This window comes from Pristis pectinata, chromosome 25, assembly GCF_009764475.1.
Source record: "Pristis pectinata isolate sPriPec2 chromosome 25, sPriPec2.1.pri, whole genome shotgun sequence".
NCBI classification, from domain to species: Eukaryota; Metazoa; Chordata; class Chondrichthyes; order Rhinopristiformes; family Pristidae; genus Pristis; species Pristis pectinata.
In genome coordinates this window covers 11,942,855-11,961,142 of record NC_067429.1, presented here as the reverse complement: position 1 = coordinate 11,961,142, position 18,288 = coordinate 11,942,855, and the positions used below count along the sequence as shown (strand labels likewise).

Genomic DNA, 18,288 nt, shown 5'->3' with positions numbered 1-18,288 from the left:
AGATTTAAAGGTGAGTAAGTGGTTACTGAGATATCTAGTTAATCAGAGCAGATTGCCTCATTATTAGACTAAGTTTCTCTATGCCTTGAGAGGGGCACAGAATCATAAGAAGCTAGATTGTGCAGGTTCTACATACAATGGTATCAGGAAAGCAGTCAAATGATCCACCGGAGGTCATATTCCCAGCTTTGCTCATGGAATTAGATGGAATTGAAGGAAGGAGGGCATAGACAAGCTGAGTGGGCAGCCTCAATATAAGGTAAGATAAGATATGGTAAGATAAGATTTCTTTATTAGTCACATGTACAACAAGACACACAGTGAAATGCATCTTTGGGTAGAGTGTTCTGGGGCAGCCCGCAAGTGCCGCCACGCTTCCGGTGCCAACATAGCATACCCACAACTTCCTAACCCGTACGTCTTTGGAATGTGGGAGGAAACCAGAGGAAACCCACACAGACACGGGGAGAACGTACAAACTCCTTACAGACAGCGGCCGGATTTGAACCCGGGTCGCTGGCGCTGTAAAGTGTTATGCTAACCGTTACACTACTGTGCCTGTCCTAACAACATATGAAGTTATCCTCTTTGATGCACAAAATGGAAAAGCAGATTATTTATCAAATGGTGAGAGATTGGTAGTGTTGACGATCACAGGGACCTAGGTGTATACAAGTCCTGAAAGCCAACATGCAGGTACAGCAAGTGATTAGGAAGGCAAATGGAACGTTGACCTTTATTATGAGAGGATCTGAGTACAGGAGTAAAGGTGCCTTACTGCAACCATACGGGGCTTTGATGAGACCACATTTAGAATATCGGTCTCCTGAAACAAAAAGGGTACACTTGCCATAGAGGGAGTGCAGTAAGAATGATTAGACTGATTTCAGATAGGGCTGACAGATGAGGAGAGACTGAGAAGAATCAGTCTGCATTCTGCAGAGTTTAGAAAAAACAAGAGTACATCTCATTGAAACTTAGAAAATTCTTACAGGCCTTAACAGGCTGGATGCAGGGAAAAGGTTCCCCTGGCTGAGGAGCCTAGGGCCAGGGATGACAGTCTCAGAATAAGTTGTGGGTCATTTACAACTGAGATGGGGAGAAATTTCTTCACTCAAAGCATGGTGAGTCTTTGGAGTTCTTTACCTGGCGGCAGTGGAGGCTCAGTCATTGTGTTTGTTGACAACAGGTATCAAGTATTAAGGGAATCAAGGGATATGGGGATAGTGGAGGAAAACGGCACTGAAGTAAAAGATCAGCCAAGTTCGTAATGAAGGGCGAAGCAGGGTCAAAGAGCCAAGTGGCTGCTCCTGAGCCTATTTCTTTTGTTGTTGTTTCTTAAAGGGGCTGCAAACTCACACAGGTCAAAAGTAATTTGGTGTGCACCTCATCAAGAATCATCCCTCCTGAACATTTCCTTTCCTGCACCATCTCCCCTGTGTACAACACTACTAAACAAGGAACTGCTCATTTACTGGCCTTCAAAACAAGAAAAAATTAATATGCTGTAAAGAGCACTCTGCTCCATCTTTACTGCTTCCCCAGTAATTCAATATCTTCTTCATAGTTTTAACCTACATCCTAAGCATCATTTAGGGATTACACTGGAAAGCTGAATTGTCACAGCTGAGTGCTGCTTGTAACATTGACAAATGGTATTTATTGAGATGGTTTTAGAAATGGAACAATGTGAGGACTCCAGTTTGCCACACGAATACACAGAGAACTCAAGGGCAGTGCACCTTAGGCACCTTGTCATTTCATGGATGAAATTTAATCAAAGGGATTGAACATTGGAATTAGGAAGGGGTAGGTTGTGGCCCTAGGGCTCTATACTAAATTCAACAATGTCAGATAATCAGCCAGTCCAGTTTGTGTTGTAAGTGGCCAGATCTGATGTGAGGACGTCCACCTGCAATGTTAACAGAATTATTCTCCAACCACAAACTCTACCTGACCTGCAGAATATTTCCAGCAGCTGCAGTGTTCTGCATTGCGTAGATCCAGCAGTGTTTCTCTTTCATTCCTCAGCTCCTATTCATCTTCCTTTTCTTCCACCTCCTCCAGACAGATCATTGCTCATTAACAAGCCAACCCTCTCTTAGATGGCACGAACAGAATCTTCACCTTCTAGAATTTCTTACTCTCCACCCTATTGTGGACATTCCCAATGTTCTTTCCCAATGCCCCTTTTCTGAATGTAAAGGATGCTTGTTATTCACTTATCCCAGTTCAGATACCTCTAACACTCTGTTTTATTCCAGATTTCCATTACATTACCCTTTGATTGCCAGGTTTCTTGATTTCACTCCTAAAGGGCCTAGAGAATTTTCAGAGACCGTAGGGCCTGTTCCTGTGCTGTACTGTTCTGTGGAGACACAAGAAACTGCAGATGTTGGAATCTGGAGCAACAAACAATCTGCTGGAGGAACTCAGCAGATCAAGTAGCATCTGTGGGAGGAGAGGAAATGTCAATGTTTCGGGTCAAAACCCAAAACATCGACAATTCCTTTCTTCCCACAGATGCTGCTCGACCTGCTGAGTTCTTCCAGCAGATTGTTTATTGCTGTATTGTTCTATGTTCTATGTTTAAGGTCATTTAGTCTTGATTTTCACAGATATCCTGTAAGATAAGATAAGATAAGATATCTTTATTAGTCACAAGTACATTGAAACACACAGCAAGATGCATCTTTTGTGTAGAGTGTTCTGGAGGCAGCCTGCAAGTGTTGCCACACTTCCGGTGCCAACATAGCATGTCCACAACTTCCTAACCCGTATGTCTTTGGAATGATGGAGGAAACTGAAGCACCCAGAGGAAACCCATGCAGACACGGGGAGAACATACACACTCCTTACAGACAGCAGCTGGAATTGAACCCAGGTCACTAGCGCTGTAATAGTGTTATGCTAACCGCCACACTACTGTGCCTGCCCACCTACCTGATTGAATCCCTTAACCAGTTTAAATACTTTAATTTGATTATAATTCATCTGTCTAAGAGAATGCAATTCCAGTTTATACAAAAGTAAAAACAGAACATTCTGGAAACACTCCTTGACAGCATTTGTGGAAAAGAGAAATGGAGTTAAAGTTTTAGGTTGAAGACCCTTTGTCAGAACTCATAAGACCTGCTGAGAGCTTCCAGCATTTTCTGGTTACATTTCACATTTCTAGCATCTAAATTTTTTTCTGATTTTCACTCCAGTTTTATACAGTCTGTCCTCAGTCCTCAAGTTACTCATCTTTCTCCTGAAACTTCAAGCACTGAGGTTGCTTCTCAGTCTGGGCAGCTGGTTCCCGGGACAAGACTGTTGCAGGCTGCATGTCTTTAATTGTTGTAGGAAAGACTAGGCCCTGTCTGTTTTCCCCTGTACTTGAGGGCAACTGAATGAGTAGATCATGGGGCATGCCTGTGATTCTTGCCCGTGAGATCATTTCCATTTGTGCTTTCTTGCCAGACCACCATTACCAGGCACTGGTTACATTTGGCCATTGAATAGGCAATGGCAATTTAATAGCAACAAGCTCTCTGTTGTATACAGGCCCTACCTGGGTAACAAATGGCTTCCATTTTACAGACGTCCAATGAGTTGATTTTGTCCATAAGTTGGAAAATACACAAAAATCACTCAGTACGGTAACCAGACCTCCACAGTATTGTAATGAAACGGCAATAAGAAGAACAATTACTATAGGTAGAGAGACAGAGTGAGGGAGGAAAACTCGTTCTGCCACATAGGAACAAACATATGTGTGTACCTCGGAGTATTGAATTTAATGATGTTATGGGAGCTCAGTTTGTATGTAGGGGTGTCTATGAGTGGGACATTCTTAACCCAGAGACGGCCTGTGTACCCAAATGTGGTTTGAAGAACAATCTTTCCATTATTGCACCTAAGCTGGGTCAGGAAGCTCTCAGATTGACCTGCATTGCATTTAAGTTGCACCTTTCAGTTGAGAAAAATTGAACGGAGTAATGGAAAGAAAAGAAAAGCTTTGTGTAGCGTATTCTTGGAAGGTGGGTCTCATCTTGGTTGAACTGGAATGGTATTAGACTTTTTGCAGAATTAGGCACTTATTTAGGGAAATGGGGAGGTGACCAATTCTTCCTCTGGCTCCACTCCATAGGATGAACAACTGCCCTTTTCACCTAACAGGGTTTCCTGCCTTCTTTGACTCTCACTGAGAACGTCCCCCAGAAACGTAATCAGGGCTCTGTGTCTTGTCCAACATTTTTTGTAGTTACTTTTCCTTTCAAGTCTTCTCCTTCCAGTATTGCAGTGAAATTCAAGCTAAGCCGAGTGTTTAAATTCTGTTTTCAATCCCTCACTATCTACATTGTGAAGCTTTAATTGAAGGCAATAATCCCACTATGAACATTTATTAAACTAAAGTCATCTGATGCTGAAAATGTTGATGCAGCTATTGATGATTCATTGCATCCTATCCTACCCATCTCTGCAGCTGAAAAGAAATCCAGGGACCCATATATTCCGAGCTTCCAAATAAAAAAAATAAGTATTCTTAAATGTACCAAAATAATTCAGGTATCAAGCAATCTGAAATTATTACTTTTTTTATATCTGAGTGTTATTTTGATACCAAAGATGCATCGTTTTCTTTGCACTGCAAATGTTATTTTGCAAGCAACATTTAGAACTGAGTAGAGCTCATTCTAACCCATCTCATAAAATAGTCGTTAAAGCAACATCAGCTTCTCCACCTCCCTACCTCTCCCATAATATACTCTTCAAATCCACCTCTTTGACCATGGTTTGTTCGAATATCCCTTTATGTGGATTGATAACAAACTGTTTTCCACTTCTCTATGAAGTGACTCAGGATGTTTTACTGGATCAAGAGCAATCAGCATTTGTAAAACATTGGATTACTATTTGTAGGGCACTCCTGCATGCAAATTGGCATCATGTTTCTTGCGTTATACCAATGAATTCTCTTCAAAAGGATTTTATTGATTATAAAGCATTTTGAGACATCTTTAAAGGAATGTGCAAGGTGCTAGTGAAACAAATATTGTAGAAATATACGTTGTTGTCATGTTGCTTCAGCTGTGGCCTGTGACAGATGTCTGCTCCTCACCCCAAAATTTAGGGTGTGCCGAACCAGCAGACACCAACCTGTTCCTACTTTCCTGGTTTTGCAGTGATATGATTTGTGGATTTTCATTTATTAATGGATATAATCATTAATCAATTAAGCCCGACTTATTAATCATCTCAACTACTTTGATCCAATATGCAACTAATTAGAAAATGCCTTAGAGCTCGGTAGGAAAATTTGCATTCAAGCTTTATGGCACTTGTATAATTGTTAAAGCATTAGGAATGGTGTGTTAATGAGCTGTGCTAATTCTCCTTTTATATTTACTAATTAATTTTAATTGCAAAACATATTTTCCTCAAATCTGGTGGCGTAATAATTTTGGATTATTGTTTAAATCCAGATTTAACTCCACTCTGGTAACCTACTTAAATAAATATGAATTTTGCAAGCAACATATAGCGCTTTAAAAGCACAGACCAACTTTCTCTGACATTGTTTAGCATTAGCAGGAATTTGGGCCATGTTTTGCTTTAAGGAGCATCATTAGCATCTAACATTGATTTGTTTTAATTCTGTTTGTTTAGGTTTTAGTTTTTTCATTTTTTTGTTAAATTCTGAAACCAAAGACAGATAACTTCTGAAGAAGAAACAGAGCAAACAACTGTGTATTCCCTTACCCAATCATATTGAAGGGCCATGAAATTAACAGCACAAGAAATGAGAATGAAATGTAAATTGGAGCAGATGAAATCAATGTCATATCAGTTAGGGAAATTGTAAAATTATTCACTTTAAAATTTTGCATTTTTATCGTCACTTTTATGATCAAAAACATTAAGGAATGAGACCACAACTGATACTGTAACAGTTCATTTCTGGAGAAATTGATTGGGAGTCATTAAGATTTAGTATTTGGTTAAAAGTATACTTAGACTTGCAATCACATAACACAACCTTCTGAGGTCAGTTTAGATAGTATCTCTCACGAAAATACTTTGGGGTTAGTGCAGTTCAACAGTGTGGTGAACTGTGAGATGCCATTTTCAAGAAGCTGGCAGTGAAGCAGCACAACTCGAATAGCAGCTTGTGGATAATTTTAACTTAACAACTGTCTGCTCCCTGCCTGAAGTTGCTCTACCATTTATGTGTAAATAATGGAGAACCATTAACATCAGCCTTATTTTGACAGCAACATCTGAACTTGTTTTGGAAGTGTGGGAACATTAAAGCACAGTGCATTTCTACAGCCACTTCAAGACACAGCTGTGTTTAGGTGCACTTACCACCAAGCCCACACAATCTAATTGCTGTATATAACAATATCCTGGTGCTAATTGCTGTAGCTAATGGAAGTTTACAGATTGATGAATGCTTCAAAATTCCAGGTTCCAGGTCAGAAGAGACCAGAATTCAAACCACAGGGTTTCTTTTTAAATAACTTTGATAGTTTGGTGTATGATGGGTAGAAATTTTGAATATTTAAAGGGACTTGTCAGCTTTTGAATTGGTACATAGATTACTTATTGCTGCTTTAAGCAACAGTTCTCAGCAGCCTGCTGTGTGCTCTGTAAATATAATTAATGAAGCATTTTTTGCAGCATAAAACCTCCAGCTGGCCATAGCTGGTTCACTTTGAACCAGGACAATGCAGATGCTGATGTATGTTCGTCCCGCATGAATAACACCACCATGGACTCACTACACCCTGCAATGTGCCAGCAGTTTGCAACATTACTTTCTTTACTGCCAGATTTTATAACACTAGGAATTTGATGTAGGAGGTTTTGCTGCACTGCATTTAAAATACAGAAATATTCTATTTATAAAGCACCTTGCACATTCCTTTCAGGATGCTCCTATGTACAGCCACTTAAATACTTTTTAAAGTGTGGTCATTGCTGTGATGTTGGAAATGTAGCATGCTTCCAAAAACAACAATGCAATAATGACCTGGTATTTTAATAGAGTTGATTGAGGAAGGCATATTGGCCTTTATTGCAGGGGGTTGGAGCTTAGAAATAGAGAAGTATGGTCATAATTGTGGTGCGGCTGCACTTGGAATACTGCGTACAGTTTTGGGTCCCTGGGCAGGCACGGCAGTGTAGTGGTTAGCGTAAGGCTATTACAGCGCCAGCAACCCAGGTTCAGTTCCGGCCACTGTCTGTAAGGAGTTTGTACGTTCTCCCCGTGTCTGCGTGAGTTTCCTCTGGGTGCTCTGGTTTCCTCCCACATTCCAAGGTTAGGAAGTCGTGGGCATGCTATGTTGGCAGCGGAAGTGTGGCGACATTTGTGGTCTGTCCCCAGAACACTCTACACAAAAAATGCATTTCACTGTGTGTTTTGGTGTACATGTGACTAATAAAGATATCTTATTCAAGGATGCAGTCCAGAAGAGATTCATTAGGCTAATTCCATGGTTGACTGGGTTGTCCTTTCATGAACAGTTAAAGAAGTTGGATCTGTATTCTATGAAGTTTAGAGAACTGAGGGATTTTATTGAAACATGTAAGATCGTAAGGGGGATGTTGAGATGTTTCTATTAGTGGGAGAGTCTCAAATAAAGGGACATAGTTACAAAGTAAGGGCCATCATTTAAAACTATGGTGTGTATGAATCTCTTCTCGTGAAGAATGGTGAATCTCTAGAATCCTCTACCCTGGAGGGTTGTGGGGACTAGATCATCAAAGGTATTTAAAGAAGAGGTAAATACATTTTTGAAAGCTCGGGGAATTGTGAGCTATAAGGTTAGGCACACAAGAGGAGTTGAGGACTGGGGCAGGTCATCCTTGATCATACTGTATAGTGCAACAGGCTTGAGGGACCGAGTGTCCTTTTCCTACCTTCTTGTGTTGTTATGAGAGGAAAATCATAGCCAGCACAGCAGCAATAACTCTCCTGCTGAAGTAAGACCATGTAGTCTTTTATGTTCCCTAGGTTAAGCAGATGGCACATTTCCACCTTGTAAAAGGTGGAAACCAGGACAGTGCAGCACTCTCTCATTGCTACACTGGAGCATTAGCCTAAATATTTGGGATCAATTTTCTGGAGTGGGTCTTGAACCTGCAACCTTCCGATTCGGAGAGCTACACCAGATTTAAAGCAGAGATGCCCAGAAGTCAAAATGATTAGAAAGCTAAAATTTTTAGCTTTAGGCCATCCGTTAAAAAAGAAGGCCAGTCTTTCAGCAGAGCAAGGTCCTTTACACATCAGACTTACAAGGATTTTCCAAGGATGGAACAGTTTAGTTATAAGGAAACATTGACCAGGCTGGGGTTACTTTCTTCAGAGCCACAAGGGTTAAGAAAGGTTTAATGAGATATATAAAATTATGAGATCCCAATAGAGAATATGTCAGGAAGCAAGTATTCCCTTAGTGCAGGGATCAACAACTGGGGACGGGTGGGGGCTGTGCGATGGACAGGTGGGGGTGGGGGACATGACTGTATTTAAGGTAATTAGCAGAAGGATTAGAGGGGAGTTGAGGAGAAGGTTTGTTACACAAAAGTTCAGGAACTGCCTGAAAGACTTGGTAAGGCTGAAACCTTTATTACATTTAAAAGGTAGCTAAATCAGCAAATGACACGTTGTAATCTATGGGTCAGGGATTCGAATGGGGATTGGTCTCAAAAGCTCTTTTTCGGCTCTCGTGGACATGGTAGGCTGACAACAGCCTTCTGTGCTATAAACATTTCAATGACTCCATGATTATATTGTTGAACTTGTAACTTAGAGGTTGGGCAAACAGTCTGTGGTGATTTAAAATCCCACACCAGCAGTTTACAAAATGATATCTCACACCATTTATTTTGCTTACGTTACAATAACAGGAGAAAACTGCCAAAGGCATTTCACCATTAATACTGTAGTATAATGGGATTTTTCACTTTTGAATATGTGAGTTGAGATGTAACATAACAGTTGAACTTTCTCTGTCATAACAAACACTAAAGAATATTTATCCTAAAACCATGAAATGAATTAAAGATGTTGAATTCTTTCAGTGCAATGGGCGGGATATAATGCTGAGCTCTAATGCAAAATATACAATCAGTAGATTCTTTAAATTGGATCGCAGCGTAGAGTATAATATCAAAATTATTAAATCTATTAGCTGGAAGATAGCAACCTGTTGATATTTCTTATGCACAACCTACCCTGACATTTCAAATTCAGAACATTTACAGCATTGAGACACAAGAGATTCTGCAGAGGCTGGAGTCTGGAGCAACACACACAAAAAGTGCTGGAGGAACTCAGCAGGTCAGGCAGCATCTATGGAGAGAAATAAACAGTTGATGTTTCTGGTCGAGACCCTCCATCGGGACTAGAAAGGAAGAGGGCAGAAGCCAGAATAAGAAACCCCCTCTCCCACCCACCTACCTTCCCCCTCTCACCTGGACTCACCTATCATCTGAACTCACCTTTCACCTGCCTGCATGTGCTCCTGCCCCACCCCCCACCTTCTTATTCTGGCTTCTGCCCTCTTCCTTTCCAGTCCTGATCAACGGTTTCAAACCGAAACGTTGACTGTTTATTTCTCTCCGTAGATGCTGCTTGACCTGCTGAGTTCCTCCAGCATTTTTGTTTATATTTACAGCATCACCTTTCTTTCAATGGCTCTATGAGCTACATTGGTAAATGCTTGAATCATGTAGAATATAATGATCCCAAGCTTGCTAAGTTTTCTTCTCTGAGTAAGGATACAGTCACAAATTGATGATGTTACTGGAGTTGTCATCCAGAGACCAAGAATATTAATACAGATTTAAAACCCCACCAGGACTGCTGCAGAATTTGAATTCAATTAAATAAATCTGTAATTAAAACTGGCATCATGAAACTTCCAGTTATCATTGAAACAAATCATCTTATTTGGTTCCCTTGGGGAGGTAAATTTGGCATTCTAACCTTATATCCCCTACCTGTGATTCTGACCCAAAGCAATCTGGTTGTCTTAACTGCCCTCTGAAGTGGCCTAACATGGACATTTAGGGACATTCAGGGGCAATTCAGAATGTCTAATAAATGTTGGGTTTGCCAGGGATATTTAGACTTCAAACCATGGTATGAGCCGGCTCTGTGTACTTTCTCCAGCACCTCTGACAAAGGGAGAGATAATCTGGTGGGGAATCTTATTGCTATGAAGTGCATGTGTGGCTATGGACAGACTTAGCTGTGGTATATTGTAGCCCCAAATTAAAATCATCTTTTTACATTTACAATTGCATAATGGGCAATAAGTGAGGCACTGAAGAGGGACTTCAGCCCAGAGAGGGAAAAGGATTTAAATATGCAAGGAATTTGTGATTTTCTTTTCATTATGTTACTGTTTTCCAGATGATTCAGACCAGCAAGATGCTAATTGAATCTGCTGATGCAGTCTACGTGAAGATAATGCAGGCTCAGAAGGCTGGTGAGTGTCACCATCTCTATTACAGGAACAGACTGCATGCTGAGTTCTCAGCCAACTTGACAACGGGATGGGAGGGGGCTGGTGAACACTGTGTACAAAGGAATAGATTTGTGTTGATTGTGAATGCTTGGTCTTAGGTGGCTGCTTATGGAGGCTGTGAGATTCTTCTCAAGAATAAGAATCTGATCTAATGTGTGCTGCTGTGTGGTTGTAATGTAGCCTTTTAAGGCATGAGGAAAAATCTGACAATAAAGGACAAATAAATCAAGGGGTAGAATTTTGTAAGTAGAGAATGTAAATCTTTACATGGTGCAACTGCCTGTGTATGTAAAGTGTACATGCTCCATTGGTTAAATTAGTATCCCCAAATGTCCTGCTCTATGAATTAAAAAAACACTGGGTTTAGAATAGGAGAATATCCTGGCACTAAGGCTACAATTTTCTCTAATGAAAAACACATTGTTCAATTTACTAATTAATCTTGGTACAGAACTATCTTTTTCATAATCTGAAACATGAAGGAATTAAGATTAATATGCCATTTCATTACACATTTATACAACACTTCTTTTTGTTTAATCACTGAATGTTAATAATGTCTTTGGCCAGCAGTGTGAAAGAGCTCAAGTAGCATCTGTGGACAGTCATAATACCAGGTGATGGAGAACTTGGCATGTTTTTGTGTGCTAAGCAAAGGAATTCAATCAATTTCCTTCCTTCACGCAATTAGCAAGCTTGCCTCTTGATTTTATGTAATGTAGCAATGACATCATTCCTTTATTTCAGAAAGACTGTGAGTAATTCAAAAAAGCTTATAGTTTTGCAGTTTCCTCTAGCATTAGATCCAACCTGCAATTATATTTTGGTTTGAGACAAATTAACAACTTTACTGTAGCTTTCAAGCAATTTGGATAGTGCCAGACAGCTGTACCTTGGATCGAAAAAAGCAGTAGGACACTTGCTCATCATAAGCCTTGATGTTTAATGAGAGCCTCATTCTATGTCATGTCAAAATGACAGAGAGCTGAAGGCTGAACAGATATTCAGGATAAGGCCTCACGTACTTGTTCCTTGATCATGTCATGTGATTGGGATCTGAACACATGGCCATAAATAAGATGATCACTATAAATCCAATGAGGATCTCTTGAGAAGTTCCTTACACAGAGAGTTATACAATGTGGGATTCACTACCATTGGAAGTGGTTGGGGTATTTGAAAGAAAGCTAGTTACGTATGTAAAGGTTGAACAGATAATATGCTGATGAGATTGGATAAGGTGGTGGGAGGGGGTTCATAAACACCAACATGAACTAGTAGGGTAAAATATATGTTGCTGTGTGACAAAACCTATGTAATTTTATTTTATTTTTGTAAAGTACAAAATGTGGGAATTTAAGTCATGAAAATCCACTCAAAAAGATGTCTTCAACTTGCCCATCACCCCAGCACTACCTGGTCTACATTGGCTCCCTTTTAATTAGTGCCAAGATGTCAAAATACTCATCCTTGTTCTCAGATCCCTCTGTTGTCTCACATCTACCTTTCTCTGAAATACACACTTCCTCTATAACCCCTTTGGGATATCAGCTCTAATTTTGGCCTCTTGATCACTGCCAAATTTAATCACCCTGGCATTAGCAGCTATGCCCTGCACTTGGAATTCCTTCCCAATATCTTACCATCTCTCTGTGCCCCCCGTTAAAGAATTCCTTTAAACCTGTCTTTTTGACCAAGTTTTAGCAGCTGTCCTTATGTTTCCTGAAGTGGCCAGGGTCAGTCTTTGATGGTTCTGAGAGAAGGCATGGGACATTTTGCCATGCCACAGGTGCTGTAGAAAAGAAAGCTGTTGCAGCTGGTGTTACTTTAGAAACTATATTTTTCTGGAACTTGCTCCAAGGGCCTGAATCGTGCTTGCCTTTTTACTGGCAGTTCTGTAGAGAACAGCTGGCAGGACTTCCTCAAGGCTCAGCTTGTCCCTGACCTTGCACATTGCCGTGTAGAAGTCAGAGATTCACTGGAAGTATACCTGACGTCCCATTCTGCTTCTGGACTCAATCCCAAGTTTATGTGTGGAGATCAAATGTCCAGAACTGAGGTCAGGATGCACATTGCATCTGGCCCCTCTGCTCCATGTTAGAAACAGCTGATGTAAGATGCGTGAGCCCATTCATTTGAATGGGGTCACCAATCATGAGTGAAGTATTAAATGGTTTGCTTATTTTACTTTTTCTTTATTTTTAAATTACATTAATATAGGTGGTTGGTAGAATGTGTGGTTGGGGGAAGTTCACGGGTATGTGGACAAAATAAAATAGGATTAATGCAGGATTAGAGTGAATGGGTGCTTGATGGTTGGTGTGGACTTAATGGGCCAAAGACCATATTTCTGTCTTGAATGGCTCTATAGTCTCAGGATCTGCCAGCTGAAGTCTAGTTATCCCTTAAGGACTGTTCTGCTTTGTAGGGCAGATGTTGCAGTGAGGCCTTCCGGTCACTCAGTCCCATAGAGCTGCAAGAGGTAAGTACAATTACGAGAAAATTACAGGGCAGTAGTGTGGACAGTAAGCTGGATCGAACACAACCCAACCTCGTTGAGGTGGCACGAGACAGATGCAGAACATTGAAAGCAGAAGTCTCAGTTGGAGCCAGAAGTGGTGAAAATGGCAGTCCAATTAGGGGCCTGGGGGTAGAAATTTCCCTTTGGTTCATTGCGCTAAATCTTTAACGTAGCACCAGCCACTTGCAGTCCTCTCTCCCGATATTTGGGAAATGCAGTGGGTTCTAGTTTGCCACTGGTAACCAAATGAAAATGTCAATCCCCAGGTATAAATCAAACTTAGATATTTATAGATAAATTAACAGCATTGACCCCAGGGTGTTTCCATTATTTGACCTACTGCTGAAACTGCGGCTAATTTCAACATTCCTGTCACAGGACTGGTGAAAATTAGCCAAGATTCCTGCTTTGTTCTGCTAATTATAATACACAAGCATAAAGGGTGTGTGTGTCTGTGCATGCATGTTCACATGCGTGTGTGCACATATGTGTGCATGTACCTGCAATACATGCACATGTGTGTGTGTGGTGTGTGTGCGCACCTGCACGTGTGCATGTGAGTGTGTGTGTGAAGGCTGTGCAAGCAGCATAAGTTGTGAATTTTACTTGGGTTTTGAAATAACAAAAGCAATCCCAGGAGGGCTGGCCTGGATGTACACGGTGGATCTGGTCGTTAACCTGTAGCACCAAATGTCCATACATCAGGATGCGTCCTTCCCTGAGGGCCAGCACTGTTGAGATCCAGACAACAAGGGTTGGATTTCACTTGCTATTCATCTTGTTGCTATAAGTGAAGCAAGAGGCGTGGCATGTTTGCCAAAGTATGAAGTGTTGGTCAGAGACAGCCTCAGAATAGACCATCTGCGAGTAAAAAATACTACTGCAGTGACATAATTCGGAACAACTGACTAACGTAGCACTCTGATTTCATGATATCATTGGAGTAGAACTTAATGGTGTCAGTGTGGGGAAATTCTCTGCTCAGCTGCTTCTGTCAAGCATCTAGAATGCATGGAGAAGCAAAAGGCATTAACACATATAATATTTCTTTACACTACATTTCAATTCAATTAATTAGACATTGCGTTACTGACTCAATTCTTTGTTTTGGAATCTTTATTTTGATCTTTTAGTGTCTTTGACAAGTAAAATGTCACAAGGAAATTTGATACTCAGCCACATGAGAGATTAGGAGAGGCATCGAATGGTTTGATGGAAGAGGTGTGTTTAAGGGCTGCTTAGAAGATGCTGGAGGCAGCCTCAAGAGGGGGTCCCAGTTTCTGTGGTTTGCTGCATCCTCCACAACTTGCCATCTTGTGATGGGTTTAGGCCCTCCAGCAGCAACTGGGGAGAATAAAGGAGAGGTGGAAATAGTGGTGGGTTTTGGGTGGGGGCAGGTGGTTGGCAGTGGGGGGGCATGAAGAAAAGGAGGGGGTGTCGTCATTCTGGCTATGGAGTCAGGGAGAGGCTGATTGCATTGTGACTTCAGTGATGAGAAAGAAGAGCTGCCACTCAGAGAATGAAAGAGTCTGAATTGCAAAACCATTCAATCTCAAACTGATAGGTGTCAAGGTACATTCACATCACATGAGTCGGAGTATAGTTGCATTGATAGTTAACTTACAAACTGAGCAACACAGAAGTCTAGACTAATGATCCAGGGACAACTACCACCACGTCTGGGACGTTTAAGTTCAGTTAACTTTGTAACAGAATGAAGAGCTAGTGAAGCCACCAGATTGAATTATAACATATGTCATTTTAGGGGAAGGAGTTCTTACCTGGTTAACGTGGCTCCTGATTAAGACACATAATATGATTAACTCATAAGTGCTGTCTGGAAAATACCCAACAGACCACTTAGTACTCAGGGATGGGCAATAATGATTGGTTTTGGCAGTAATCATCAAGTCCATGAGTTAAAAAAAACACGATAAGGCAATAACCACCCTCAACAACATTCTAGCAGGTAATTAGGAAGGCACGCAGGATGTCTGTTCATTGCGAGAGGGATGGAGCACAGGTTGCAGCTATTCAGTACTTTAGTGAGATGACACCTGGAGTACCGTGTACAGCTTTGGTCATCTTATTTAAGGGTATCCTTGACTAGAGGTGGAGTCTACACTTTCTGTGCAACCTGCACCTGGTTAAACGAATGCATGTTATACTTCCATTATGATTCCAGATCATGTCTATTCCAACACCATTTAGATTCTCCCCTGAGTCTTCATTGAACTGAAATTTGAATTTTTATTTTTCGTTGTATTTGGATCAGTGCAGTCTAGGAATAACAATTAATGCCAATCATTGTAAATTGACTCCTGGAAAGTATTTTGGATGTCTGCTGCTCGCCTGTCTCCTGGATGCCACAGAGATTTTACGTTTTTTCACCAGTTTCACCATCTGCCATAATCAAGGAGCAAAAATCTGCAGATGCTGGAAATCTGAAAGAAAAACAGGAAACCGCTGCAAGTACTTGGCAGGTCAGCCAGCATCTGCTAGATGAAAGCTTTTCAACCTCGAATGTTAACTTTATTTCTCCCTCCACAGATGCTACCTGACCTGCTGATTACTTCCAGTATTTCCTGTTCTTAAGCAGCAACTATTCTGGATTTTTATTCACGGTAAAGTTATACTCTGTAGCAAGGGATATAGTCAAAATATTACACAGTTCAAAGCTTGTATTTGAGAACTATAATTGGGCCTGTGTGCCCTTTTGAGGAAGTTGCTTCTTTACAAATTGTTGATTAAATCGCTGCACCTTCTTTCTCTGCTACATTATCTTCAGATCTTTGACAGGGGATGTTGCTAGAAATAGAATATATGAGAAAAATAGAAGCTGGTGTGTTTTTCTGTCCCAGGGGTTGATATGCATCATGTTGGTCTAAAGCCAATTATCTTGAAGTAATTAAACGAACAAAATATTAACCAGCTTCCAATGTTGGCAAACAATGGAACAATATTTTGTAAAAGCTGTTTTCCCAGCAAAAAAATTACTGCTATTCTTTGATAGTAATCTGAATTTACATTTCCATCTGGCAGTTCCATTTTATATACAGTATGTTCAACAGTTATCAAGAACCCTGCTTGTTTCTAATGGACTGGGGTTTTACTGACAGTTTTACACCAAGAAAAGCTTGGCTTTTTGGAAACTAAAACTAACATTTCTCATCATTGCCACTTATTGAGGTTACAGTTGGCTGTTATGCTGTAACAGATTACTGAACTCAATTTGATAAAACTTTACAACTGTTGAATAGTTCCTTTATTGTGTGCATGGCAAGATCCCATAAACAGCAAATGTCTATGGCCAGCTAATCTGTCCTTGATGAAATTGTTTGAAATACTGAACAGGAAATAATGCTGTTCTTCAGGAAGCTGCTTAAGAGGTTTTGTATCTACAGAGTCTCGATAAACGGCATTATCTGTAGGGTTATTGTAGTATGGCACGGGAGTTTCCTGGATTATGGGTCCAAATCTGGAGTAAGGCTCAAACCTACAATCCTCTGAGTTGGGTGAAAGTGCTGCTTTTTGAATGACGTGGCATAAGGTGTAAGCTATTCATGGCTGTGCTGGGGGTTCTGTAACATGGTGGTTACGTTTCTAGACTAGTATCCAAGTCAGTAATAAAAAATAGAAAATGCTGGAGATACTCACGAATTGAAGCAGCATCTATAGAAAGAGAAACAGAGTTAATATTTTAAATTTACAGCATCTGCAATTTGATCTCCAAATCAATAGTCCAGAGCTCTGGATACATGCGATTCACCAAGCAGCTGGGCAATTTAAAGTAATTGAAAGCAGAAAATGCCTAATCTGCTGAGTTTTTCCAGCATCTGATTTTATTTCAGATTTTCAATGTGTGCAGTTTTTTTTTAAATTTTGATTTACATTAATAAAAAAGCCAGTCTTAATAATGGTAACCTTGAAATTACCAGTTCGTTGTAAAAATCCATCAGGTTCACTGTTCCTTCATAGAAGAAGATCAGCCATTTCCACCCGGTATGATTCACTCTTAACTGCACAGCAAGCTATTCAGTTCAGAGGGCAATTACGAATGGATGATAATTGCTGTTTCCAGAGTTATTTAAACTCACCTAAAGAACGTTTGCCTCTGGAAGAAATAAGACCAACACTGATCCCAGCAAACCAGATTTCCATTTTTACTAACCCAGAGCAGATAGAGTGCTAGACTTCTTCATACAGGGGACTGATACAATTCCTTTTGCTGCCTAGAGCATCAATCATAAGGCACAAAATGAGGCCCTTTGATCCATCATCACTTTTGAATGTTAACTATCCAGTCAATCACACTCTCCAAGGCTCTGCAAATTTATCCCGGAGAAGATGAACAGAAAATAACCATAATGCACAGACAACTGAAGATGCTGAAAAACAGCAAATGCTTTCTGATGAAGGGCCATTGACCTGAAACAATGACTGTTTCTCTCTCCATGGATGCTGCCTGACTTGATGAGTTTTTCCGGCATAATCTGTCTTTGAATTGTAAATAGATATCTGCTTGTTGCTTCGGGCAATGTAAATGTGATGGATTTTACAGCATCTTCTATTGTATTGAAAACACTCTTCTTATCAACAAGACACAAATTGGACATAATCCCAGAAAGTAACATCTAATAGTAATGTGACTATTTTGCTTAAGACTTTAAGGTCACAATTAAATTGTTTTACTGCTAGCCCAGCAAGTTTATCTGGTGCCTGGTTGTGAGAAGTTGTCCCTACAAATTCAATCCATTTACTGGACTGATGAAGTGGATGCCACATCCTGCCTTAGCACTCCTGATTGAAGCAAGAGAATTGATCATTGTTACCACCCCCGAGTGAGATACCGGCTTCTTGCTGGGAACACTTGTATTTGAGGTTTGGATAAGATGCTGTAATGCCTGGTACTTTAGGAGAAATTCTTGAAAATTTAATATAGTCAAACCAGCTATACAGCTTATAAATATGCAGTATAACAAAACTAGGCCGTTTGCATCAATCTCGAAACCAAATATTAATAGTTAATGAACAATGTCCTGAAGTTTTATTGAAGTGCATGAAAATATCTCAAAGCTAAAGCTTCATGGCTCATTTCCACAGAAATGTAAAGCCCTTATTTATTCCCCAAAGCACACTAATATTTAAGTAGTTCAGAAAAAAATTTATATTTCAAATTGATCCCGCATTATGAAATGCTTTTAAGAATAATTTCATTCTGCTTTACTACTTCTCCCCAAGTAAGCC

General features: G+C 40.3%; 1 protein-coding gene across 2 annotated transcripts in view; it reads left to right on the top strand.

The window, feature by feature from the left end:
- The window catches only part of plcl5 (phospholipase C like 5), a 184,407-nt gene that overhangs the window by 137,053 nt on the left and 29,066 nt on the right, over positions 1 to 18,288 (top strand). For both annotated transcript variants that reach the window (XM_052038843.1, XM_052038844.1), the window contains exon 4: positions 10,406 to 10,481. In XM_052038843.1, coding sequence (XP_051894803.1) covers positions 10,406 to 10,481 — 76 coding nt within the window. The remainder of the gene's footprint in view (positions 1 to 10,405; positions 10,482 to 18,288) is intronic.